Here is a 27,039-nt window from a genome sequence, read left to right on the forward strand (position 1 = left end):
GACCAGAGGGAACTCTTTTAAATAAGTCCAGTCATTTTCATTGCAACATTTGGCAAAGCATATGTAGTGAGAGTAAAAAACCATGGGTGCAAAAAATACCACCATCTTCTGTGTAGTAATTACTTTTGAGCCATAAGAAAGATAATTGGCTTTGGGAAGTTGTATAGGGTCCACTTCAACTGAATCAATAAATTGTTTTTTATTTTTTTTAAAGATCTGTAGCAAATAATTATTAATATTTGTTAAATACTGAGGGTGGATATGTGAGCACTCTATTATTGTACGTTTCTGAAGGTTTGAGGAATTCCCTAATAAAGAATGATTAAAGACAATAAATTAAAACACTTTCCATTTTGTTATCCTGTGCCAGTCTGCACCAGGCTCCTAAAGGCATACTTATAGTCTCTTATTTCAACGCATTCTTCATTCCAGAGACATTTTTCATTCAACATTCATTGCCATAATTTAGAATCAAAGGAAATTGAATCTAAGAAAAGCATTCATACACTACAGAACATCCAAGAAAAATACGAATGAAGAAGGACAATAAGCCCATCTCATATCACAAATGGTTATACTAACGGGACCATGAGAATATTTGTCATATATTTGAAGCAGAAAAAGGTGCTTAAGATACAGAATCAGAACTCAGGGTATGTAGTTATGGTGAGGAAGCATTCTGGACCTTTTATAAAAACTTTAGTGGATAGTCACCACTGTCTAGTAGAGAGTTGAATTGCCTCAGAGTAGTGATTGCTCTACTGGTGACTGAAAGGAGTAAACAGAATTTTAAATATTTATCAGTAACATTGATGAATGGTTCCTTCTTTGGGTTGAATTTGGAACCAACTTACCCCTAATTTCTTTTGATGTTCTTCTGTTTATAATTGTCTTTCTTAAAACGTGATGTATGGCCATGCATGGACATAATAGTCTTGACGTGGTCTGGTATATGCAGAGTGTTTTGGGATTGATTCAGGGTTTATACCATATTATATCAGCTCTTTAGGTGTATGATCTCCTATAGCAGCCTCTGATAAATCAGCAAGAGATTACATTAGATTTTTAGCCTCTGTTCTCACTGGTGGGATATGTATAAAAGGGAGAGTATGGAAAGGCTGGGAAGAACAAAAGGTCAAATGTGTTCTTTAAGTTCTCCTTTCATAGCTACATTTGTATTTGGGAATGTCATGATTGGGAAACAGGCCATGAAAGAAAGAATTTTGTTGGTACAAAGTACATTGTTCCTTTTAAGGGGGGGACACATAATTATAATTTCTTGGGTTTTATTTATGTCATTTAGAATGGGAATTGGGGAGAATTATCCAAGAGTTCTAAGTGGGGGAAAAACACAACACCATCACCACATTTTGCTGATGGTGCAAGTGGTAACGAGGACATGAAATCTATAATAAGTAAATTTCTTAATTACTGTAAAGATATTTAAGATTGTCAGCCTGTATTAAAATGACTGTTTTGCACATTGCTATATTTCCTGCATCTGGAACATTAACACAGAGTATACACTCAGTAAATATTGTTGAATACATTATTGTATTCATTTGACCTTTAATTGAATCATGAAAATAAGTTGCAGCAGATTTTCCATTTCTCTGACTACCAATGCTATGGTCCTTGAGTAGTTTGCTCCACTAATCTTGTTTCCATGGTAAAATGAATTTGCATCTACTCTCTAGGGGTATGTAGGAGGTTGGCAACATCTCTGTCAATTGTGAGGTCACCAGTAAGACCTGGCAGTGATGAGTGCTTCCCCAAATCACAGCTGTGCAGCTTTCTCAGTGGTCTCATTCTCTTCTACTTAAAGCACATAACTGGGCTGGAATTGCATGAGATAAGTGCTGCAAAGGCTCATCACCATGGTGAATGGCTCCAAAAAATCACTGAGTGACTAACCCTTTAACAACTAGGTGTACAATTGAATATGCACCAACTCATTAAGTGCTAGGGTGGGTGGCGATTTGGAAGCCACCTTTCTGGTTAAGAAATAATATAGGTCAAAGTTAGTTAATAGATTTAAATTCTTCTCTTAACTCAACAATATGGAACATGTAAAATTTTCTCTTTTGCAACAAAAAGAAGCCACGTTGTTATGACTTTGGAGAATCCTGATGGATGAAGACATGGAAATGTTTCTTTGCTCAGCTCTTGCTATTGAATTTAACAACAGCATGAACACATGTGTTTGATCATCTTGCATAGCACTACTAAAATTTTAAGCCTGAGCAATGTGGGTTAGACACGGGCAGGAGCTTCCTCCGAGTGAACTAAAGGAGAGCTTACTCTTTTCTTTTCTTCAAAGCCAAACTGAGAAGGCATTAATTCTGATTTTGTTTTTTGAAAAAAAAAAATCAACCTTACAAGCTTTCACTTTTTCTTTAACCTCACTAGCCCTTCCTCCATAATCTCCTTTGCTTGTTCTTTCTCTTCTTCCCAGTGTTAGGGTCCTCAGAGATTGATCTTAGGCCCTGTTCTGTTCTTTCTCTATCCTCTTTTACCGAATAATATCATTCAGTCTTAGGGACTGAAAAATGATCATTATTTTGGCAACTGCCAGATAGATGTCTCTAGCATAAAACTATCCACTAAGCTTCATTCTCCAACTACTTGACTTTTCCCTTTGGATGTCTCACAAATATATCAAAGCTGATAAGTTCTCATCAGAAACTTTGATTCTCTATCCCTAAAATCTGTTTCAGCTCCATGATTTGACTTTTATATCTCACTTACAGGCAGCTGTCTCTTCCCTCTTAAGTACTAAAGCTAGAAACTTTGGAGTAATCCTCAATTCTTCTGTGCCACTGTTCCCCCATGTCCCAATATCACACCATTAACACATTTGGATGATTGCCATCTGGTTTGGGTGAGAATCCAAAATAAATGTCAGATCTGTTTACTTTTTTCCACATCCTTAGTCCAGTCACCCTGTGTTGCCTCCTTAGCCTAGCCACTGTGATCTTGCACCTGGATTATTGGAACTGACTTCAAACTGGCCTCCCTCATTCTACTTTTGGTCACCCTAGAATCTGTTTTCTGAAAAAAAGCAAGAATGGTTTTCTTCAGATTTACATTAGATCATGCCATCCACCATCATTTGCTTCCAATTACACTTCAAATAAAATCTAAATGGCTTAGGGTCTTGAGAGCTCTACATGAATCATGTCCTGCCAACCTGTCTGCTCTGTTTTTGCTGCCATCATTGTTTATGTATGACTCCTATCACTGCCTCAGTCTCCACACCACCTGTCAGTTTTTAACTGAGTTTGGCTTGTATGTAGGTTTTCCTAATAGACTTTACACTAATGCCACCATTATTTATTGCTTTAATTACTGTAGTAGCCTCCCAACAAGTCTTGTGTCTCTCAATTTCAATCTTTCTTTTAAATTAATCTAAGTCATATGTACATCATTTACAAAGCTAATGCTTACTATAAGAAAGAAAATATCCTGCCCCTTCTCCCCATCTTTGACTTCTGCCCTACAGGAGCAATACCATTTCTTCTGGTACTAAGTATTCTAGCTATATTTATTCTTTATTTTTCATTTTGAAAAATGAAAGCTTTATAAAAGCAATCCTGTTTCTTCTGGTACTAAGTATTATAGCTATATTACTTATTCTTTATTTGTTACTTTTTGAAATATGTTTTGCTGTGACATATACACATGGGACACAAACATGTTGTTATAAATGATAATTAGAAGTGTACACCTTTGTGAACATAAAGTACATTTGTTGAGTTTCTCCCACATATCTTCCAGAATTACAGCCTTGGTTTATGGCATCGCTCACCTGGGACACCATCTTTTCCCAATTTAAGTTCGTTTTCATATGGCAGGCTCCTTCTTTCACTTTAGTTATTGCTTCAAATGCCATCTCCTTAGTTATTGAGCTACCCTTTCTGGCTTGTCTAGCATTCATTCTATTTTTTTTTTTGGATCTTTCTTTGTTTCTTTAATACTGCTTTTTACAATTTAGAATTTCTTAAGTGTATTTTTCTGAATACCTGATTTTTGTCTGTCCTTCCCTCATCATCCCCACTAAATATACAAAGTCCATGAAGACAGGGGTCATTCTGTTTTCATCTTTGAATCCTCAATTACTTGCCTACTGCTGCATGGCAGGTATTTAATAGGTATATTTATAATGAACATTAAATAATCATCAGGAAGTTACAATGGAACATAATAGATTTGGGCTAGACTGGTAAACAACTAAGAAGTAGATTTTAAAATAAATTCGCTCCCTATTTTTAACATGTTATTTGCCTATTTAAAGAATTCATAGATAGCCCAAAATAATAATTACAAATTATTACATGTAACAAGATTACAGTAAGGTGAATGGATACAAGAAAGTATATGAAAATAGCTTCTGTTGATATTGAGCAAAAATTAGAATATACAATGAGAAATGAGATAACTATCAGAACAAGAGCAACAACAACTAAAGCAGTCATTTTGGATATCTAAATGTGAGGATGGGGCACTCATTTTCCACTTGACCAGTCTTCACCACTTCCTTTTTACTTCTTCACCACAGAGGCCAAAGAGTAGCTTCTATTTATTCTCATACTTGTGATGTTGTATATGATAGAGTTGAAAAGACACATTTTGAATCTTTTAAAATCTCTATCTCTATTAAATGTCAAAGGAAAAGATAGAAAAGGCCAGCAGTTTACAAGAAAATGAAGAGCAGCCATATATTTTTCATTCGTAGGAGTGAACTTGTTCCTGTGTAATTATGTAAGTAAAATATGACTGTGTTGAAAGATATACCACAAGAAGCCCTCATGAAGCACACCATGATAAAATTTGTAAGCAGTGTCCAAGAAAATATAGATGGTTTAAAAAACAAAGGGGACATTCATCAGGGATTGTTTTTGAATATGAATCTAGTAAGTGAATCTGCTATGGAATGCCCCTGGGTTTCTTTCTGATAACCATTTCACATTCCCACTTCCCATACATGAAGTCTCTTCTCTGAGGTCCCCTCATTTAAAAGGCCATTTCTACATCACTCTGTAACCCATTCCTAGTACTTGGCACTACTTGAATTCATATTATACATGTATAGCTTTTCATTAAGTAAATAAGACTCAAGGGTCATAATAAAACTCTTGCCCGCCCCTCCTAGTTTTATCTCTGGTGTTCATTTGTAGGTTCTGAGAAGACTTCTGGTAAATTTAGTCACAAAATTCTCTATTTAATCTTTCAAATATTTATTATATAATCATCAAACTGTCAAAATTCACATAAAGTTAAAATGAATCAGCCACATGCCCTCCGCATTCAGGCTTTCTTAGAAGAAATTACATCCAGTGAAAAAGGGAGAATGAAGTCAGAGTCCTTGTCATTTCTGCACCTATGACTTTCAGTCCTCCTATTCAGTGCACTGGGCTTTTTCTGGCTCGTCTAGCATTGGAACTGTTAACGGACACCCAGAAGGAGGGGCAGGTTCTTAGGTGACAGATGGCATTTTGGGATATTATTGCTGAGCTCCGCATTTGCCAAGTGCTTTAAATGGACAGTCTTTCATGGGCCACATTTGTGGCTTCTTGGGAGACTCTTTTCTTCAGAGATGCTCCTCAGTCTCTGGGGATCTCAGTCTTTTCCTGTGAGGATGGTGAATTCATCTTCTCAGGTAGTCACTTGCAACGCCTGCCTTAGTCTTTGGGTATCTTTTAAATTTTCTTTTAAATTAATCTAAGTCATATGTACATCATTTACAAAGCTAATGCTTACTATAAGAAAGAAAATATCCTGTCCCTTCTCCCCATCTTTGACTTCTGCCCTACAGGAGCAATACCATTTCTTCTGGGGATACTTCTGTTGGGATACTTTCTGGCTATATTTTCATCTTTTTTTTTAATTGCAAAATAGAACACGGACAGAAATAAGATTATAAGTAATCAACATAAGGCTTAGCAACAGATTATGAAGCAAATATAGATCTTTTTGACCCAGCTGGATAAATGGTGCATCATTTTCTTTCCTAGAGTGTAAGTTGATGATGGGCCTTGACCACCTTGTTCACTACTGTTCCCTGAGCTCTAACTGTACGAAGTTGATACTAATAAGCATTTATTGAATAAAGAGTTGGATGAAAAAATAAGTAATAAAATTATGATATATTTAGAGGATAAACTATTATTTGACAATTAAAAAACACACAAAGATCGCATAATGCTATTAAGAAACAAGCTTTTCTTAAATGGGACAAAGTAGAATATAAAATTCTAAAATATATCTATGCCTGTGTGTACATGCAAACGTATGCCCACACACAGATACATATACAATACAAATATATATGTGTATTTAAATTGACTAGAAGTATATACATACATTCATATGTAATTATCCTGTATGATAGGATTTAGAAGAATTTTTTAAACCATATTTTTATGTTCCACGTTTAAATTCTGGTTGTATGATCAGAAAAGATTGTAGGAAAGAAAATAGAAAAGAGAATTAAAAGAAAGGAAAAGGAAAAACAAAAACCTTGAAATATTCTACCAAGTCTGCCATGGGAGAACTGTTGGGGCATCCACCACTGAAGGAAGCCTAGAGGTGAAACCTCAGTCCACTTAGAAAGCCAGTGTGCCTTTGGCAGCCAAGAAGTTTGATCATATAGAACAGTCAGCTCAAGACAAAGTTCAGAGCCTTAATGTAGTATTTTTGTCTTTTGCTTTGGGAGGGATGGGGCCTGGCCTGGCTATTGATATCAAATTTTGGATAGCTACCATCTGTGAGGTGTTATGCTTGACGTCCAAACCCTTAGTGTACAATTTTTTAAAGATGAGGATTTTTTTTGAAATAACACTTATATGGCAGGCCTACCCTTTTGCAGAAAGTTTCACAAAGGCAGTATGTGCTTGAAACCAGACAGCCTTTCATTTGAATCCTGTCTTTACTACATACTGATTTGTGATCTTAGGAGATAATAAAACTTTTTGAAGCTGACTTATTTTTTTTCAATTATAAAATGAATGAAATTAGCGTGTGTCCAAGGCTTTATTTATAGATTAAATGAAATAATGCATATAAAATGCCTTGTAAACAGGCCTATTATTATATTATTGTTTTCTTATAAATAGTTTTAAATAGGCTTGAAAAAGAGTAAAGGTCCATATAATTTTTAGCTTGGGTAACTAAAAAAAGGTACAGCCATAAACAGATATACAAACTTTGAGAGGTTTATACAAACTTTGGAAAGAATAATGATATGACTGAAGTGAAACAAGGGAAGTGAGAGAGGAGAGTTAATCTTGAAGGGTGGCGGTGGACTATGAGTGAGGGGGTTGGGGAATCATCTCCATAAAGGAGGTTATAAAACCATTGAGTGTGATAGATGCAGAGAACAATTGCTGATCAAAAACCAGCCTTGGGATGAGAAACATGACCTGTTTAAGGGAACAGAAATAGTTTCTAGAAACGAAAAGGACCAGGGCAGTGGAAATTCAAGGAGGAGAAAAGTGGGCAAGGATCAAATGCTGCAGAGAGGGGAATAAAAAAGGAAATTGTGAGCAACCTCAGAAAAATTTCTGAAGTTTGGTGATTTGAGGGTGGGGACTAGAATGTAAGTAAAAGTTTAAGTAGAGTGTAAGTAGCAAGCAAAGATAGCGTGATGCGTCAAAACCGAAAATTAACATGGAAATTGGGAAGCCTACACTCTAGGCCTGACATTCACATTAACTCTCTGTATAATTTTAGGCAAGCCACGCAACATTTCTAGGGATTGATTTTCATTATTTTAAAACTCCTGTAATGCTCAGATGATTTCTAACTTTCCTTCTATCATTGGAGTTTTATGATTCTCTTTGGAGCCCTTTGGCTAGGAAAGAAAATGGAATGAGGTTAACAATGTGATCATCTGAAAAGTTTTCCTAAAGATACAACTTGGGCACACAAGGAAGCCAACATTGGAAATGCCCAGTGGAAGAAATAAAATTCTAATTTCCTCTTATGAAATCACAGGTGGAGTGAATACCTGCTCTTCAGAGTAGTGATGGATACATTTTCTGTTACCTCAAGAAGGAAGACTACATTTGAGCACCTGTTATGTATTAGACCTTATGTATTGAAGGCATGAAGATGAGTACTATTCCAAAGCCTCAAGTAGCTCATGGTCTAATCAGAAAGACATGAAACTATAACCACAGTAGACATATTAGTGCAACAACAGAAAATGTCTGGTGTAGAATTAGAGAGGGAAGGCAGTGGTTACTTTGGAGAAAGGACAGGGTCTGCTTGATTTTGAAGAATTGATAACTCTTCACAGGCACAATGGCATTCTGGAAAGAGAAGGCAGTATGTGCAATATGCCAAGATGTAATCATGCAGCTAAAGGTTATTTTGAAATGTGTTTGTTCACAAAGTAGAAGTTTGTCTGTTATTGTTATATATGAAGTTTGAGTAGTAAAAGTAAAACTGGAGAGGCAGACAATACAATTCTCATAGCCTTATAGGCCTCGTATACCTTCATGAAGGATTTTATCTTTCTGAGCATACTGTGGAAACATTGAAAGGATCATCAGGAAGAGTGTTTTAAGATGATAAGACAATAGGATAGATATGGTGTCAGAAGTGTAGTTTTATACAGATTTATATGTAGATATAGAATACACAAATGCATGACAAATCACTCCCATTTACAGTAATACTGAAATGATATTTTATTTGAATATATCATAAGAAAAACATGAGGTATTATAATTTATGCCAAGCCATATGTCATGCCTACACTTTGAACTACATAATGCTTTATAATGAGGTATATTAATAAACTATAACCTTATGAGAAAATACTTAAGAAAATAAAGCCAGGCTGGGTGCCATGGCTCACGCCTGTGGTCCCAGTACTTTGGGAGGCTGAGGCATGCGGATCACCTGAGGTCAAGAGTTCAAGACCAGCCTGGCCAACATGGAGAAACTCCATCTCTACTAAAAATATGTGGGTGGTAGTGGGTGCCTGTGATCCCAACTACTAGGGAGGCTGAGGCAGGAGAATCACGAGAACCCAGGAGGCAGAGGTTCCAGTGAGCCAAGATCATGCCATTGCACTCCAGCCTGGGTGACAGAGTGACACTCCATCTCAAAAAAAAAAGAACCTTACATAGAAGTTCAGATCATGTACTGCATCAGACATTTGTCTAACATGTTTTTACAAGCATATACTGATTCTAAAGCCTTTAAGCAACTTCTCTTACCACTGTTTACAACCGAAACACTTCTGCTTCTTCGAGTGTCTCGCTAATTCTCAGATGTACCTTATATTGGGACAATAGACTTATATCCTAAGATATTCGATATTCAAGACATTGGCTTTCCTTGTCCTATCAAGAACATTGTCATATTTTTTCAATTATATGAGTTTATTTTATTTTCTGACTATATTTTCCCATTTCTTTGCTCAAACCAGACATCTTCCAACTGTTGCCCAGACTCTCCATCCCATTTGCCCCCACTCATAATGCCTCCTCTATAAGGAGCAGCCTTGCACTTGTCTTATGCAAATCCTGCTGTCTCTCAGGACCTTTCTCAGATCTTAAATTTATGATATATCACCTTTCACATGTCCATGAGCACTTAGGACATTTAGTTATTATGATATGCTATATATTTTTAAATTACTTTAAATGACAAAAATTACAAATACGTACATCACAAATGCACATATTTTTGGTGTGCAAAATGTTTTGATATATGTATACACTGTGCAAAGATTAAATCAATTAATGTGTCTGTTATCTCACATACTTATCAGTTTTTTGTGATGACCACATTTAAAATCTACTCTCTTGACAATTTTCAGATATACAATGCATCATTTTTAATTACAGTCACCATGTCGTGCAGTAAATCTCTTGAAGTTATTCCTCTTGTCTAACTGAAATTTTGGATCCTTTAACCAACATCTTCCCAAACTCCCTTTCTCTCCTTCTGCTGACCACCATTCTACTCTCTGCTTCTATCAGTCTGACTTTTTTAGATTTTACATGTAAGTGAGATTGTGCAGTATTTGTCTTTCTGTACCTTGCTTATTCTACTTAATATAATGCCCTTCACATTCATCCATGTTGTCACAAATGACAGGATTTTCCTTATTAAGTCTGAGTAGTATTCCGTCTACACACACACACACACACACACACACACACACACACACACACACCATTTTTTAATCCATTCATCTGTTAATGGACACTTAGGTTGATTCCACATATTGACTGTTGTTAATAGTGGTGCAATAAACATGAGGGTTCAGATCTCTCTTTGACATACTGATTTCATTTCCTTTGAATATATACCCAGAAGTGGAATTGCTGGATCATGTTTTTTAAAAATAGGATTTTATCACGACTGTTACAATATTAAGTACCTAATGAATTCTCAATATGTATTTGTTCAACTGAGCCTCAAAACATACCTTAAGCCAGTTCAATGAAACTTTATCTAAAAATCTGAGGTTCAGGAACATGAAGAAAATTGCAATAAATGAGCATGGAAGAATGAAGAGAAAACTTCAGATAATTGTAGTAGTACTTTGGTTATGTCAATGATTTGGAAGTGAGATAGTTGAAGCAAAATAGTCATCCCCGTAGAAGTGGGGAAAGAATGGAGAGTATTATATTGCTTTCTGTTCCTTCTAACTTTTTAGTTAGCTCTTATATGCTGTAGGATCTGTTTATCTATTTAATAGCCCATAGTTAACTTGAATTTGAATAAATGAACCATTTATAATTAATGAGGTAAAGTAACAATATATGAACATCCCTGTACATTGTCCAAATCAAATTTTATGTTTTGATTAGAAGTTGGTTTTAGTGTCAGCACATCTACATGGAGATAAAAGTTAATGGTTATTTTAAAAAGCACCGAGCCACATAAATAGAGAAAAAGAAATTTCAACCAGTAAGAAAAGAAATGACTGGTAGCTTATTTTCACAAAAGCAATGCTAATTGCAAAATATGGAAATTCTTACTAAATTGAGAAATCAAATAACATTAAATGACAAAAGAACAGATGTCATCATATAAGAAAATGCCTATGAAGATAGAAATAAATTAGAAAACTGTTAAACTTTATTTTACATCCAGATATTTACATGAAATGACTCGAGTTAAAATTATTTTGAAAAATTTAAAAAGGAAAATATGAAAAACACTTATATACTATGCATTTATTTTAGATAGTGCATTGTGTCATATTAATTCATATAATCTTATTTCTTGCTAAAATTCAGAGGACGATATTTGCAGTAAAGCAAAGGCTGCCTAATTGTGGATTGCCCAGCACAGGGGCACTTGTGCAGAAAGGTTAATATGGGTTCATGTTCTTTCATAGCTTGTAAAATCACATTGCAGATAAAACAATTTATTTTGTTAATGGAAGAAGTGAGCCCTTTGTGGGGACACAGAAAACCTCAAGATTTCCTATAATTCTGCTTTAATATGAGCCAGTATCTTGAATGACACATATTCATGCTAGGGCACTTTGTGTGCCATAGGATAGTATTCTAGGCCCAGAAAGAAAGTTCATGGTATGACTCTTGGTGCTAAATATGTGAACTGAGTTGGAACACAGTGGTCAGACTATAAACATGTATTGAATGAATGAGTCACCACTTATAATTATTCCAACTTGTTTTTTCCTTTTTAAAAGTAGCTTTCTTGTTTTTAAAAGTAGCTTTCTTGTTTTTTTTTTTTTATTATAGTTTAAGTTTTAGGGTACATGTGCACAATGTGCAGGTTAGTTACATATGTATACGTGTGCCATGTTGGTGTCCTGCACCCAGTAACTCGTCATTTAACAAAAAGTGTCTGTAGATAAAATTCTCATACAACAGAAAATGTTATGTAATGAAGAAGCTTCCAAATCCTAACAAAACAACAATATAATTTATTTCAGACTAATTTACCTGCTAACAGGGATACAAAAATTAATAAAGTTAGATCCTTTGGACTTTGTGAGTTTTTCAGCCTATACTCAAATGTTTGGATGCTTATATTTATTATGATTGTCCTTATTAAAATTAAAGTAACAGCAAACATTTATTGACTAGTTAGCCATTATCGGAGCATTACCCATGATAAGAGCATTGCTTTCTGTTCCTTCTAACTTGTTAGTTAGAAGGATATGTGTATTTTTAATATATATATATATTTTTTAAAAGTTATCCTCCAAATAACCCTATGAAGTTGGGGTTTGGATAAAGGTGCTGTAACTTTCCCATAGTTACACAGCTAGCAGTAAGTTATGAACCCAGTTCAGAATCTTTTCTTGGAGTCATTAAATTTTATGTGATAGTGTGCAATTAAATTTTATAAGGTTTATTGTTATAAACCTAACCATGTTTATAACCTGGTTGAAAGGATGTATAGAATCACAAATTTATGATTTTCAGAAACTGAGCATGTTTGCCTGAGCTGTGCTGAGCATCATAATTCTTATTTTAATCATCAGCCTCACTGTCAATTTTACTGGCGACCTTGAAAACTTAATGACTCTCAGAATTACACTAATCCATAAGACAAGAATAACATATTTCTTTACTTTTAGCCTAGATCAATAATGTGTAACACAACACCACCTATTCTCAACTTATGTGTAGATGTACTACATCTTTAATGGCTATTATTTAATAATTTTATCTTTAATATTTTCTTGTTTCTCATTAAATTAAGCTCAAGAGAAAAACTTCTGGATTTGATGTAATTACCTTAACATTCAAGCTAATTTCAGACTGAGAGAAGTAAAATATGTATGGAAAATGAAAGAACTTACTTGAAGTTATTTGAAGGCATATTAAAATTATACAAATATTTGGCCCACATATATGTCTAGTATTTTAAAGGTTCATTAGAGTAAATCTTTCTTCATTATCCCTACCCCTGAATATATTTGTGTGCCTGTGTACGTGTGTGTGTGTGTGTGCGCCAGAGCCAGAGTGAGAGCTAGAGCGAGAGCGAGAGAGAGAGGGAGATTGAGACATAGAGAAAGCAGTAGAGGGAGAGAGAGAGCGAAAGAAAGGGAGAGACAGGAGGGGGACAGATCGAGGTGATAAAATTGCTTATTCTCGTTCTTGATAATTTTTTAGTGATAAAACTCATTCAATAAAATGAGATTGATTAGGATTTTATGATTTACCCTCGATTTACTTTATTTGGTACAGAATGCAATGAGGTAGAATATTGGCAGTGGAAGATGCAATACTAATAATTCAAACAAATTAAAAAAAATTCTGCTATACTTCCAAAGAAAACATACATTTCCTTCAGGATATATGTATTTGTTTAATTTTCACTTTAGAAAATAATTATATCATTATTGTGCCACTTATAAGTGGATCAAATTGAAATGAAATATACATAAAATTCATATTGATAATTCAAAACAGAATTAAGAACTTTGATATTAGCAGATTGGGTATTAGTAATACAGGTTTTAGTATATGATTTATTCAAAACTATTTGCTAAAGAGATAATATAGTTGAATGTATGCTATCTATATGTATTAATTATTACAGAGTTAAATACTAAAAATGGAAAAGATCAAGTCATAGCATGTTCTTTCATGTGGAATACTTTCCTAGTTATAATGTAAATTTATATTCTAGAAAAGGAAAGGAAGAAATGACTAGGCTTAGCCTCAAAATATTACAAGTATACCTACTTGTTATAAGTACTTTTTATTGATCATAACTGTATTATACAGTGTTAACCCTCTGTCTCACAATTGGATGACTTTTAAAACATGTCACTATGTGAAATGAAACTTGTTTATGTAAGTAATGCTTCATTTTTCTCTAACTTATTCTTCAAGGGCTTTTAAAATATATAGTAGAAGACTTTAAGAATATTTTATATATTGATGCTTCTTGCATTTGTCTCTTGCATTTGTCTTAATATGTTATATGAATTACTTTATTAAATAATGACTGTCAAAAATTTGGACTGTGTCATGTATGCAATTAAAAACTGTATTGCTCTTTCTGTACATGCTGTACATTTAAGTGACCCCATGGGTCTCCCAAAGTGAGCCTTTAACATTCCAAAATTTTTACTGTGCATCTGTTGCTGGCGTCTAGCCTCCCACCCACACGGATTAAGACTAACTAAGTGAAGTTTATGATAGTGCAATAAAGTACATAAAGATGAAGTAATAAAATGGGAAGATAGTTACCTTGCTAGTGGGGTTGCTAAGTTAGTTTCACTAGAAGACTGTATGCATGTTTGTTAACAAAAACAGAATGTATGAATGGAAGAATCTAAAAGTATTTTTTCAAATGATATTTCTTACATATCTTTTTGTGTTATATATTCCAGATGGGATTTATACAGCTCAATGAGGACTTCATATTTATTGAGCCACTCAATGATACAATGGCCATAACAGGTCACCCACACCGTGTATATAGGCAGAAAAGGTCCATGGAGGAAAAGGTCACAGAGAAGTCAGCTCTTCACAGTCATTACTGTGGTATCATTTCAGGTAAATGCCTTCTCCTGAAAGAGTTTTAAGTAAATATTCAATGTGAGATGACTACTTTAAAAAAAACTCTCTCGTCTATTTACTAGCTTTACTTATTTATTTTTAATGTAGAATCTTTTAATTAGTAACAATTAAATGTATCAATTATAGGATTATCTTTTAGTTTTTTATGAAGCACTACATTTTAATATCAAAAAGTAGAACTCAAAAGGACTTTAGAGATGAACATATAATATATCCTATACTTTACTTGAATTGCAAAGTGTTCCTCATGGGATACTGTTCACTTTACTGGAATAGAAATGACACAGATAATTCCAGATACCCTGAAACTGAATACTGTGAGCTCATAGCCTTAATTTAGTCCACCTCTGTGAAAGCATCATAGATATCTCTTTACTTGGACTAGAAGCATCCTCATCTTCTCTTTCTTTCTTTTTCTTTATTTTCTTTTTCCCATCTAAAATCATTTTGGAGGTTAAAATTAGCTGCAGAATAGGAAGAAGAGTAAAGATTTATACGTTTGAATTTTGTTCTCAGTATTCAAATCCCTTAAGTCTGGAACTTTTCAGAGGCTCATAAACATTCCCAACCATCAAATCCTTGGCTCTTTTTGTCTGTCAGTTCTTTACAGGAACAAAATGAGGGTGACTGTTTCATGTACTTTCTTACTTCCCTTAGGCAGAGATCTGTGGTGTTTGCAAGTATGGTGAGGAAAATGAATGAATTCTGTTACATAAGTAGGATCTGAAAGTCATAGCTAATATTCAGAAAAAAATTAAAAGTTTTCCTAGGAAAAATTTTTAGACATGGAATCCAGACATCTCAGGGTATTTACTGATCTAAGAAATATTTCCAGTTAGAATCTGAGGAAATATAAATTTATTGAAAAATTTTCAGTGTAAGGACTTTAAAATTTGACTTGCAGATTTTAATTGTCAGTATAGCTTGTATCAAGATATCAATTCTAAAATTGATTATGATATTTGAGGCCAGATTAGATATGTGCATGGTGACAATAAATCACATTTCTAGAGACCAGAGGATGTCTGTATCATCGATTGCCTAGGGTGTTCAGATTCAGAAAAATATTATAATATATTTCTATTTAGAATATATTTTTATCTCAAATTAATCTGTTACTTCTATTTTCTTTTGTAAAAAGTCATGATGTCAGTCTGTACAAGAATCATCATCAAAAGCAGTTGAGTCTGTCTCCACGTCACAGTATTCCGTGTCCACAAAATCAAGCCAGTTTAAATAAGACATATCCCTCTTCTCTATTACAAACACTGTAGATATAAAGGAGAAAAAGTCAGCTGAACAAAAAGTGTAGCATTATGAACAAGCAAAAGCAAAGCTTCTGTATTGGGAAATGATAAAAACGACAGCTATAGTTTGGATTTAGTCCCTTTAAGGAGATTGCTTTGTACGAGTTATACTGAAAATCTGCACTGTGTAACTTTTGAATAATTGTTAAGTTCCAGCTGTTCTAATTACTCATGTACTCTGATGACACAAAGCAAGCTTTGTATGCCATTATGCATAGAGAAAAGGTTTCTAGAAAATTCTGAATTATATAGGTTAATAAAGGATAAATACAGAGTTCATGTTTGGCAAATGTTGTGCATAAAGTTTCTGAGATGTATATATATATATATTAGGCATGATTGTTACATGTAAATGTTGACCTACTTGGGCCAAGAACTTGCATGTAAGGAGTGCTAAGCTATCATCAGCTAAATGATTTGCTGAGCTTACCTATTTTCAGATGCTTTTTGAGGGCTCAGAATTTTAAAAATCATTTAAAAATTAGGAATCTGTGAAATAAAATATTTATTTACTGGTACTGACATGTCCAATTGTAGCCTTTCTCTTCTTACTTCAGGCTGTTACAGTAACAAATTAATAACATGGTCCAAATTTTGATAATGTTGCAGTATTTGACTCTGGAAAATGAGATTATTAAGTTTGCTTGTCTTCAACTTGGTCTTTGTACTCTCTAGTGTTTTCAAGGTTTTAGGTAGATTATGTTTATATGTATTGCTTACATGAATATTTTTTTCCAAACAGGGATTTTCCTGTTTTAAAATGACTTTGTTGTGTTATTGTACTAGAACATAATGTAAAGGAGGGGAAAGCACATGAGTTTTAGAGTCAGAGGCCTCAGGTTCAAGGCCCAGCTTTAGTCTCACTCCAGCCTAGGTAATCTTGAGCAATTCCTGTAACTTTTGAAACTTAGCTTTTTTGTTCGTAATGTAAGCACAACCAGTCACCTTACAGGAATGTGGAGATAAATGACACAGTTTCTATTCTCAAGAGGTGAAGAATATATTATTTTAACAAACTGGTAACTCAGCAATTACACCATAGTGTGATAAGAACTACAATAGACTTAGCATACAAGACCCCAAGCTCCTGAAAATGGATAATTGAGTCTCAAAGATGAAGTAAAACTTATTAAGACTAGAGGGAGAAAAGGGAACAGAGTCCAGGTTGAGATAATGGACTTCGGGATCAGACTGCCTGTGTTCATATCCCTATTTCTCTGTGATCTTGGGAAGTTTACTTTCTCTCTCAAAAGATTCACTTACCATATACAAAATGGGAATAGTGATACTTCAACCTCAAGACTCTCCTCAGAATTAAGTGACATTATGTATTAAAAATGAGAAACATGAAGTTTTTAGTGCATGCTGTTACATGTTAATGGGTCAAGAACATTTCAGGCAGAAGGAATAACACATGAAAAAGTATAAAGGCATGAGAAGGCATCGAGGGAGCGGAAACCAAGTTTCTGTACTTGATAAGACACAGCCCTGGAAAAGTGGTCATGGACCAGAAACTGAAGGGACTTGAGTGCCCTGGTAAGGACTTTATCTTCAAGTGACATTATCAGTTTGTATTAACATTTTAGTATAAACGCATGAGTATGTCTAAGACTCAGTAGGAAAAGAGAAGAGATTTACGGAGCTGAAGACAAAGGTTTAGGCAGGATGTAGAGATCATCTATCTCCATTCTTCGAGCTGACTTAACCAGGCCACTACTGAACTAGTTCCCATACTCCAACCATAAGTATTGTGGAGATTATTGTCAATCTGTGGAGGGCATTAGAGAGAACACACACTGAGCACTGGTGAATAATTCTACATTTCTTTTCTGACTGGAAGTGTACGGTATCAACTGTGTTGTTTTTATACATGCATTTGGATACAACATGGTCTAAAGATTTAGGAGATGAAGAATGAGCTCTGCATAGTTGTACATAATAAAAACATCAAAGAGAGCAACTTAATAAAAAGATTACTTCAATGTGCATGATTTTCACAGACAATGGATAACTTATATGGCAGAGCCAGCTGTGAAGTTGAGATTCTTTAGAAACCTAGAATCTTCCAGGTAGCCTATTTAAATGAAAATAAGGACACAGGAAACTGACAGATTGGGGCCAACACAGCTGTCACCAGCTGGGACACTGAGGGAAATATACTTTTCTAACTCTCTCTTACCTGATCTATCTACCACTCTTGGTACAGATAAAAAGCCTCTCATTTTATAAACTATCCTCCTTTTACATTTCTTACATCTCCATCTCTGTCTCTTCTATGGGAATGTCTTCTTCCATCTGTTTACCCCTGAATACAGGCATTTCTCAGGACTTCCTTTTTTTTTCTACTTCCTATTCCACCTACTTTCCCAGGTTGATATAATCCGAAGCCAATGTGGGTTCAGCTTTACATTGATTAATTCCAAAGTGTCTCCATTTCAATTTTTCTCCTGACTTCCATATATATGTAATAGTAACTTCTATTCAGATGTCCTCAAGCATCTCAGATTTAATAAATCTGAAACTGAACCCATCATCTCTCCTCCCAAAGGCCTCTTCCGATATCCTCGACTATTTATCTAGTCACTTGAAAATTAAAAATAAACCCCCCAACCAAAACACAAGTAACAACTAAAAAAAAAAAAAGTATTAATCTAACCTTCTGCCTTTGTTCCTCTAAGTCTGATTGAGTTTACTCATGATGCTGTCTACCTCCTAATATTTTGCCTGTCATCTCTTTCTACCACTTCTGTGTTATTATTATAATAAGAACATTTATTTAGCCAGTCACAGTGGTGTACCTATAGTCCTAGCTACTTGGGAGCCTGAGGTGGGAGGATCATCTGTGCCCAGGAGTTTGAGGCTGCAGTGAGCCATGATCACACCACTGTACTCCAGCTTGGGTGACAGAGTGAGACCCGATCTCATCTCTAAAAGAAAAAAAAGAAAACACATTTCTATAAAATGTACCATGTGCCAGTTCATGTAGTTATGTTACATGTGTTATTTTATTTTTATGTTTTCTATAATCCTTTGAGGTAGATAGTATTTGTATCCTCATTTCTTATTATTTTTAAATTTTTTTGTGGGTACATAGTAGGTGTATATATTTGTCAGGCACATGAAATGTCTTCATATAGGCATGCATTGTGAGACAAGCACATGATGGCAAATGGGGTATCCATCCCCTCAACCACTTATGCTTTGAGATACAAATAATCTAATTAAATTCTTTAAGTTATTTAAAAATATACAATTAAGTTATTATTGACTATAGTTAACCTATTGCGCTATGAAATAGTAGGTCTTATTCATTTTTTCTAACTTTTTTGTACCCATTAACCATCCCCACCTCCCCTCAAACTCCTCACTACCTTTCCTAGCCTCTGCTAACCATCCTTCTACTGTTTATGTCCATGAGTTCAATAGTTTTGATTTTTAGATCCCACAAATAAGTGAGACCATCCCATGTTTGTCTTTTTGTGCCTGGCGTCTTTCACTTAACATAATGATCTCCAGTTCCATCCATGTTGCTGCAAATGACTGTATCTCATTCTTTTTGTGGCTGAATAATATTTCATTGTGTATAAGTACCACATTTTCTTTATCAGTTCATCTGCTGATGGACACTTAGATTGCTCCCAAATCTTAGCTATTGTAAACGGTGCTGCAACAAACATAGAAGTGCAGATATCTCTTAGATACACTGATTTCCTTTCTTTTGGGTATAAACCCAGCAGTGGGATTGCTGGATCATATGGTAGCTCTCTTTTTAATGTTTGAGGAACCTTCAAACTGTTCTCCATAGTGGTTTTACTAATTTACATTCCCACTAACAGTGTACAAGGGTTCCCTTTTCTTCACATCCTTGCCAGTATTTGTTGTTGCCTGTCTTTTGAATAAAAGCCATTTTAACTGGGGTGAGATGATATCTCATTGTAGTTTTGATGTGCATTTCTTTGGTGACCAATAATGTTGAGCATGTGCCTATTTGCCATTTGTATGTCTTCTTTTGAGAAATGTCTATTCAAATATTTTGCCTATTTTTTGATCGGATTATGAGATTTTTTCCTACAGAGTTGTTTGAGCTACTTACATATTCTAGTTATTAAATCTTTGTCAGATGGATAGTTTCCAAATATTTTCTCCCATTCTGTGGGTTGTCTCCACTTTGTTAATTGTATCCTTTGCCGTGCAGAAGCTTTTTAACTTGATGTGATCCCATCACATGTGATGCCTGTGCTTGTAGTGTATTACTCAAGAAATCTTTGCTGAGACCAATGTCCTGGAGATTTTCCCCAAAGTTTTCTTGTAATAGTTTCATAGTTTGAGGTCTTAGATTTAAATCTTTAATCCATTTTGATTTGATTTTTGTATATGGTGAGAGATAGGGATAAAGTTTCATTCTTTTGCAAATGGATATTCAGTTTTCCCAGTACCATTTATCGACAAGACTATCTTTTCCCCGGTGTATGTTCTTGGCACCTTTTTCAAAAATGAGTTCACTGTAGGTATGTGGATTTGTTTCTTTGTTTTCTGTTATATTCCATTGGTCTATGTGCCTGTTTTTATGCCACTACCATGCTGTTTTGGTTACTGTAGCTCTGTAGTACAATTTGAAGTCAGGTAATGTGATTCCCCCAGTTTTGTTCTTTTTGCCGAGGATAGCTTTGTCTGTTTGGGGTCTTTTAGTGATTCCATATAAGTTTTAGGACTGTTTTTTTTTTCTAATTCTGTGAAGAATGTCATTGGTGTTTTGATAGGGATTGTATTGAATCTGTAGATTGCTTTGAGTAGTATGGACATTTTAGCAATATTGATTCTTCTAACCCATGAACATGGAATATCTTTCTACTTTTTGGTATCTTCTTCAATTTCCCTCATCAGTGTTTTATAGTTTTCATTATAGAGGTCTTTCACTTCTTTGGTTAATTCCTAGGTATTTAATTTTATGTGTGGCTATTGTAAATGGGGTTATATTTTTAAATTGCTTTTTCACATTGTTCACTGTTGGCATATAGAAATGCTAATGATTTTTGCATGTTGATTTTGTATTCTGCAACTTTACTGAATTTATCTGTTTTAATAGTTTTCTTGTGGAGTCATTAGTTTTTTCCAAATATAGGATTACATTATCAGCAAACAAGGATAATTTGACTTCTTCCTTTCCAATGTAGATGCCCTTTATATTTTTCTCTTGACTGATTGTTCTAGCTAGGACTTACAGTAATATATTGGATAACAGTGGAGAGAGTCGGCATCCTTGTAGTGTTACAGATTTTAGAGAAAAGTCTTTCTGTTTTTCCCCTTTAGTATGATACTAGCTGTAGGCCTGTGGTGTATGATTTTTATTATGTTGATGTATGTTCCTTCTATCCCCAGTTTTTTGACAGTTTTTATACTGAAGAGATGTTGAATTTTATGAAATGCTTTTTCAGCATCAATTGACATGATCATATGGTTTTATCCTTCATTCTATTTATAAGATGTATCATGTCAACTGATTTGCAAATGTTGAACCATCCTTGCATCCCAGGGATATTTTCCAATTTGTCATGATGAATGAACTTTCTAATGTATTGTTGCATTCAGTTTGCTAGCATTTTGTTGAGGATTTTTGCATCAGTATTCATCAGAAATATTAGCCTGTAGTTTTTTTTTAATTTATGTGTCTTTTTTCTTTTCTTTTCTTTTCTTTTTTTTTTTGTATCAGGGTAATACTGGCTTCCTAGAATGACTTTGGAAGTATTCCCTCCTCTTATATATTTTTTGGAATAGTTTGACTAGGATGGGTATTAGTTCTTCCTTAAATGTTTGACAGAATTCAGCAGTGAAGCCATAGGGTCCTGGACTTGACTTTACGGGAAGACATTTTATTATGGCTTCAATCTTGTTACTTGCTATCTGTTCAGATTTTTGATTTCTTCCTGTTTCAATCGTGGTAGGTTGTATATATCTAGGAATTTGTCCATTTCTTCTACATTTTCCAACTTATTGGCATATAGTTGCTTATCGTGGCTACTAATGATCCTTTGAATTTCTGCAGTATTGGTTGTAATGTCTTCTTTTTCATTTCTGATTTTATTTATTTAGACCTTCTCTCTTTTACTCTTAGTCTGGCTAAGGGTTTATCAATTTTGTTTAACTTTTCAAATAAAGCAACCTTCTGTTTTATTGATTTTTTTGTATTTTTTATTTCAATTTCATTTATTTCTGCTCTGATCTTTATTATTTCTTTTATTCTAGGTTTAAGTTTGGTTTGCTCTTGCTATTCTAGTTCTTGTTAGGTTTTTTGAGATTTTTCCTTTTTTTTTTTTTTTTCTCGATGTAGGCACTTATAAACTTCCCCCTGAGTACTGCTTTGGCTGAATCCCAAAGGTTTTGGTATGCTTTGTTTCCATTATCTTTGTTTCAAGAAATTTTCCAATTTCCTTCTCACTTTCTTCATTGACCCACTGGTCTTTCAGGAGCATATTGTTTAATTTCCCTGTATTTGCATAATTTCCAAAATTACCTCTTGTTATCAATTTCTAGTTTTATTCCATTTTGGTTAGAGAAGATGCCTGATATTATATTACTTCAATTTTTGGAATGGTTTAATGCTTGTTTTATGATGTAGCATATGGCCTTTCCTTGAGAATGATCCACATGCTGAGGAAAAGAATGGTATTCTGCAGCTTTTGGTTATAATGTTCTGTAAATCTTTATTAGAGTCATTTGGCCTATAGTGCAGATTAAATCTGATATTTCTTGGTTGATTTTCTGTCTGGAAGATGTGCCCAGTGCTTAAAGTGGGGTGTTGAAGTCTCCAGCTATTATTGTATTGTGGCCTATTCTCTCTCAATAGCTCTAATAATATTTTCTTTATTTATAGGGGTGCTCCAGTGTTGGTTGCATATATATTTAAAATTGTTATATCCTCTTGTTGAATGGACTCCTTTATCATTATATAGTGACCTTCTTTGTCTCTTACAGTTTTTGTCTTGAAATCTATTTTGTCTGATATAAATATAGCAACTCCTGCTCTTTTTTGGTTTTTATTGGCCTGGAATATCTCTTTCCATTCTTTTATTTTCAGTCTATATGTCTCTTTATAGGTGAAGTGTGTTTCTTGTAGGCAACAGATCAATGGGTCTTACTTTTTCATCTATTTAGCCACTTTATGTCTTTTAATTAGATATTTTAGTTCATTTACATTTAATGTTATTATTGATAAGTAAGGACTTATACTCCTGCCATTTTGTTATTTGTTTTCTGGTTTTTTTGTTGTCATATCTTCCTTGTTTCTTTTCTTCCTGTATTCCTCTAGCAAAGGTGATTTTCTCTGATGATATGATTTAGTTTCTTGCTTTTTATTCTCTGTGTATTCACCATATGTTTTTGGGTTTGAGGTTACCATGAGGTTGCAAATACTATCTTATAAACCATTATTTTAACCTGATAACATCTTAACAGTATGTCCATAAACAAACAAGCAAAAAGAAATCCAACAAAAACTCTCTGCCTTAACTTCGTACCCCAACTTTTTAAACTTTTTTTGTTTCTATTTATATCTTTGTACTGACTATGTCTTGAAAAGTTTTTATAGTTATTAGTTTTGATTGTGTCATTGTTTAGTCTTTTTACTTAGGATAAAAGTAGTTTGCACACCACAGTAACAGTGTCATAATATTCTGTGTTTTTCTGTGTACTTACTATTACCAGTGAGTTTTGTACCTTCGGATGATTATGTATTACTCATTAATGTCCTTTTCTTTCTGAATGAAGTACCTCCTTAAGCATTTTTTGTAGGACAGGTCTGGTATTGCTGAAATCCCTCAGTTTTTGTTTGTCTGGGAAAGTCTTTATTTTTCCTTCATGTTAGAAGGGTATTTTTGCCAGATATACTATTCAAGGGGAAATTTTTTTTTACTTCAGCACAGTACATGACACACCACTCTCTCCTGGCTTGTAAGTTTTCCACTGCTGCCAGTGTATTGGAGCTCAATTGTATGTTTTTTGTTTCTTTTCTCTTGCTGGTTTTAGGATTCTTTCCTTATCCTTAAACATTTGAGATTTTGATTATTAAATGCCTTGAGGTAGTCTTCTTGGAATTAAATCTGCTTGGTGTTCTATAACCTTTTTGTATTTGGATATCGGTATCTTTTTCTAGGTTTGGGAAGTTCTCTGTTATTACTTTGTAAAAACTTTCTACCTTTATCTCTTTTTCTACCTCTTCTTTAAGGCCAATAACTCTTATATTTGCCCTTTTGAGGCAATTTTCTAGATCCTGTAGGTTTGCTTCATTGTTTTTTATTCTTTTTTGTTTTGTCTCTTCTGACTGTGTTTTCAAATAGCCTGTCTTCAGGATCACTAATTCTTTCTTTTGTTTGTTCAATTCTGCTATTAAAAGACTGTAATTCACTCTTCAATATGCTAATTGCATTTTTCAACTCCAGAATTCCTGCTTGAGTCTTCTTAATTATTTCAAGTTCACTTGGTGTTCTATCCCTCTGTGGCTCTGCTGGTACCTGAAGCCAGTAAGTCTCAAAGGTTCACCCAAAGTCCTCGATGTAGTACCTGGGTGTCACTGCTGGTTATTCAGCGCTTTTCAGTTAGTAGGTGGCAAATACTGCCAGGACTGGGTTCCTTTCTTCAAGGCAGTGGGTTCCCTTCTGGCCCAGGGGATGTCTAGAAATGTCTTTTGGGAGCTAGGACCTGGAATGGAGGCCTCACAACTCTAACTGGCACCCTATCCTGTGTGGTTGTGCTCATATCCTAGATGTAAGACAAAGTCTTCCGCACGTTTCCCTCTCCCCTCCTCAAGCACAAGGAAGGAGTCTCTTTGGAGCCACCAGCTACGCAGCCTGAGGTTAGGGGAGGGGTGTTGCCAGAACTCCCTTGGCCATCCTAGCTGGTGTCTCAGTATATTGTGTGTACCTCCTAGTCCACTGTCTCTAGGACTTGCCTAAGAGTTGCAGTCCTTATGGCCTAGCCTGCCTTTCAAGTTTTCTTGGAGGCTCAGAGTGCTGTAGCCTCAGTATCAAGGTTTATAGGCACTCAGTTTCTTACCAGTGGGATTGAGGATTCCCCTCTGGCTAAGGCTGGTTTAAATGCTCTCTCTATGGTGGGTATCAGCTGAGTTTGATCTGGTTTTCCTTTCTGGTCTAACAGGACAGCATTGAGGTCACTGCCTTGCAATTGCTGTATTCTCCCTCTCTCAGCACCCAGAGATGCTCTCTGCACCACTCTACAACTGCTGGGGTGGCAGAGGGGTGGTATCAGCAATTCAGCACTGATTTTCCGTCTTCAGTGCCTTTTTCAGTGATATGAAGTGAAAACCAGGTATTATGAGTGCTCACATGATTTTCAGTTTTTTATGAAGGTATTTTTTTTTCTGTGTAGATGGTTAACTTGGTGTCCTTGCAGTGGGGACAATTGGTGGAGCTTTCTATTCCACCATCTTGCTCTGCCCTCCCTATTCTCACTTTATAGGAAAAAAAAAAGAGACAGGAAGCTGAAAGATTTTTAAAAAATACACAAGGGATGATGTGATTCCCACTATGCCATTTTGCATACCAGGAGACCCTGGATCCTTGACTCTACAGCCAATTTATATATTGCTTGGATTACTGCAGTTTATTGCCTTCTCTGTCTCTTCTTGATTTCCATCTAACCCTCTCATAATCTAGTTTCCAATTTTTCTAAAAGGTGCATTTGATAATATTCTTTTCTGGGATTCTTCACAACTTCAGAGTAAAATTCATACTCTTCAGCTAGGCACACAACAACCTGAATATGGTAAGTAGATTAAGTGCACCAAAATCACCTGGGGATCAAAGTTAAAATGAAGATTTCTGGATCCCATCCAGATGCACTAAGTCAGAGATACTGAGGCCGGGACCCAAGAGAATCAGCATTTTAAACATGGACCCCGAAATGTGATTTTTATGCATATTTAGAGAAACATCTGAGTTTATAGAGATCTTTCATTTCTATCCCCATGTACCATACTCCTTCCTGCCTGTAAGTCTCCTGGTTTTCTTCAAAACTTTCTCTTCTTTTCCTTTAACCTTCTCATCCTCCAAGACTTAGTGCCTTAGGGAAGTCCTTCTGAATCCCCCTGGATGCTACTTTCCCTAAGCCTTTCCAAGCTATTGCTTTGTAGTGTTACCATTGCATTTTGTGCATGTGGTGTTACACACTAGGGAGCCTAGTAAAATGCTGGATATAAAGTTTCTTCACGTTAATTCCATAAATATTATTTACTGCATGCCATACCCTGGACACATAAATATGAGTAAAAGTCAGCCTCTGTAGACAAAAATATGGGAAGACACAATCTTCTTTGTGAAACCTAAGAGAGTAAGATGACATTTCAATGATAGGAAAGATAAACAATGTTTGTAAACACCTTGAGGAAGAATTTGTTTCCACTAATTATTATTATTTGGACAATAATTATTCAGAGTCTTACTCTGTTAAGAGTTGAGATAAATACATTTTTTTCCACCAGATATTTTGCTATCCAGTTGTATGTATTTGGATGAGTCATTTCTCTGCCAATTGGAGTAGATGCCTATGATTCTGAGATTCATTTGCATGATTTCTAAAGAGTCTAAAGTTGTAAAATTGTTGTATTTTATTATCTTATTTTCTAAATCTGCATGGTTTTTCTTACCTGCTGAAGCTCATCACTCAGGACCCTAAGTCTCAGCTCTGAATGAGAGCTCACCTTTTTTCTCTCTCCTGTGATGCCAGCTCCATGCCCTAATTTGTCTCTTCTCTGAACTCCGTGAGGTTATCCCAGTGATACTGTGAATGACATGGTCACTATAGTGATATATTTTATATGCTTATAGCTTTCTATTTTATAGCCTTCTAGAATGGAATCCAGTTTTCTCTTTTACAAAGGAAAACATCTTTGAAGGAAGAGATTTTCATGCGGGCTGTGGCATTATTAGATTGCTTAAATATTGCAGTAACAAAATAGTTGCTGTAGGAATTTTCTTGAGTTCTGACTATCAAAAAATAGTTTTAATATGACCAGTGATTATTTACTCTAGGTTTTAGTAAATTTTATTTGATAATCAAAATGTAATAGTTTGTTAAAAGCAAAATTTTTACCAAGAGCACAGAGTATACATCTAGGTGTACCTTTAAACCCATGTAAGTGTGCATGTTCCCATTTAGAGATCAAATAAATATGAAGATTCATT

The 27,039-nt window shown here is 34.8% G+C and overlaps 1 protein-coding gene across 3 annotated transcripts in view; it reads left to right on the forward strand.

Annotated features, from left to right (window-relative positions):
• The window catches only part of ADAMTS19 (ADAM metallopeptidase with thrombospondin type 1 motif 19), a 280,545-nt gene that overhangs the window by 34,843 nt on the left and 218,663 nt on the right, over positions 1-27,039 (forward strand). For all 3 annotated transcript variants that reach the window (XM_014344971.5, XM_024928919.4, XM_024928920.4), the window contains one exon: positions 14,348-14,513. In XM_014344971.5, coding sequence (XP_014200457.4) covers positions 14,348-14,513 — 166 coding nt within the window. The remainder of the gene's footprint in view (positions 1-14,347; positions 14,514-27,039) is intronic.

The sequence above is a fragment of the Pan paniscus genome, chromosome 4, assembly GCF_029289425.2.
Source record: "Pan paniscus chromosome 4, NHGRI_mPanPan1-v2.0_pri, whole genome shotgun sequence".
NCBI classification, from domain to species: domain Eukaryota; kingdom Metazoa; phylum Chordata; class Mammalia; order Primates; family Hominidae; genus Pan; species Pan paniscus.